Here is a 1,582-nt window from a genome sequence, read left to right on the forward strand (position 1 = left end):
ATCTGCCTGCTTACCTGAAGTAATGTAGTTTATCTGCCTGCTTACCTGAAGTAATGTAGTTTATCTGCCTGCTTACCTTTTCGATTTTTTCATCCAGCATTCTGAAGAATTCTTGTTGGCTTTCAGAGATGTGCATGCTGGAAAGCAAAGAAGAGCAAGCACTTATTCCAACGCTTTCTTAACTCCACGCCGTCTGAAGTACACAATGGTGGACCTTGAAACTCCAGGGGGCACACAGCTCCTTACTGCACACGTTCCCACTAAAATACCCCAGAGCTACTTTAGAATAGGATGTCATGGCACTGATCTCAGACACATGCTTCCTAAATCTACGAGTGCTCATGATGTAAGGAATACATCTCCCACTCAATGCTCTGCGGCTATTTATACTATACTGCTGGGCACGGCTTCCCTTTTTTTTCCCCTTTAAAAACACATTTGGGATTCTAAAAGAAGAAAGTCAGGACATGCAACATGTGGCATTTTCAGCCCTGTGTGTGAAATACGGATCTTACAGAGGTTGCAGCTCCGGCACATCCAGCTATAAGTACAAGCTAGAGACACAAGCTCAGAAGACTGAATGGCAGCCTGACACTGCCCGTGACCAGTTTCTTTAGGTCACTGAAATCCCACTGGAACATGAGCTAAGGTGAGCAGAGCCTCTGAGTAGCCCTTAGCCCATGTGCTGGCTTGCCCTGTTCCACTTGCTTAGTTAGATGGCTGGTGCAGGAATAACACATCTAAAGAACAGGGATCACGGATGGGAAAGGCGTGGCACACTGGGAATCAGTGCTAACCAGGTCCTTCCAACCTGTCAGTATGCACAGATACTCCTCAGAGGTGAAGGGCACTGGGTGAGTGACACACACTGCATTGGTTGCAGTGTCTGGGGATGAGGGTGGAGGGTGGGCCTAGAATGGTTTCTTTGCTTTAAGCTAAGTGTAGGGAGAAGCCCACACGATGTGCCATTAAAATAACACCTCGCACCATAGAACCTCAGGACAGGATAAGTGTCCTGAAGCCCCGCTGCTTTCCACGAAAAAAAAAAAAAAAAGACTCCCATGAGAAGTCAGCTCTCCTGAAAATCTGTGAGCACCTGACATCGGCTGTGCTATGGCAGGCAAACAACGAGAACCGGCGACACCGCTAATCAGTTCACAGTTTACAAAGCACTTTCACACCTAGCGTGTCATTTCGCCATCCTTTATGAAATCGCTCAAATAAAGGCAATGTTCTATTTGGGAACTGGGCCTTTTCTCGTACGCAGCTTTAAAAAGGCAGGGCAAAAATCTGGGATGAAGAGAAGTGTGTGCACCATGGCAAGTTTCCCCAGGTTGCTCATGGCTTTACCCGCTTAAATGTCAAAACATTCTGTTTATTTGAGCTACTCTGGAGGCAAACCTGTCCAACTGCACACTCCAAGGGTTCACTATAAGTATGTTTCTTTGCTGACTAGAGGCCATGCTGGTAGCCTTTTTTTTTTTTTTTTCATTAGATATTTTCTTTATTTACATTTAAAATGCTATCCCGAAAGTTCCCTATACCCTCCCCCTGCCCCTGCTCCCCTACCCACCCACTCCCA

At 46.3% G+C, this 1,582-nt stretch overlaps 1 protein-coding gene across 1 annotated transcript in view; it reads right to left on the reverse strand.

The window, feature by feature from the left end:
- C5H1orf21 (chromosome 5 C1orf21 homolog) overlaps nucleotides 1-1,582 on the reverse strand; it is a 199,792-nt gene that overhangs the window by 24,074 nt on the left and 174,136 nt on the right. Inside the window, exon 5 of the mRNA XM_021198472.2 lies at nucleotides 77-137. Within this exon, the coding sequence (XP_021054131.1) occupies nucleotides 77-137 (61 nt within the window). The remainder of the gene's footprint in view (nucleotides 1-76; nucleotides 138-1,582) is intronic.

Source organism: Mus pahari, chromosome 5, assembly GCF_900095145.1.
Source record: "Mus pahari chromosome 5, PAHARI_EIJ_v1.1, whole genome shotgun sequence".
NCBI classification, from domain to species: domain Eukaryota; kingdom Metazoa; phylum Chordata; class Mammalia; order Rodentia; family Muridae; genus Mus; species Mus pahari.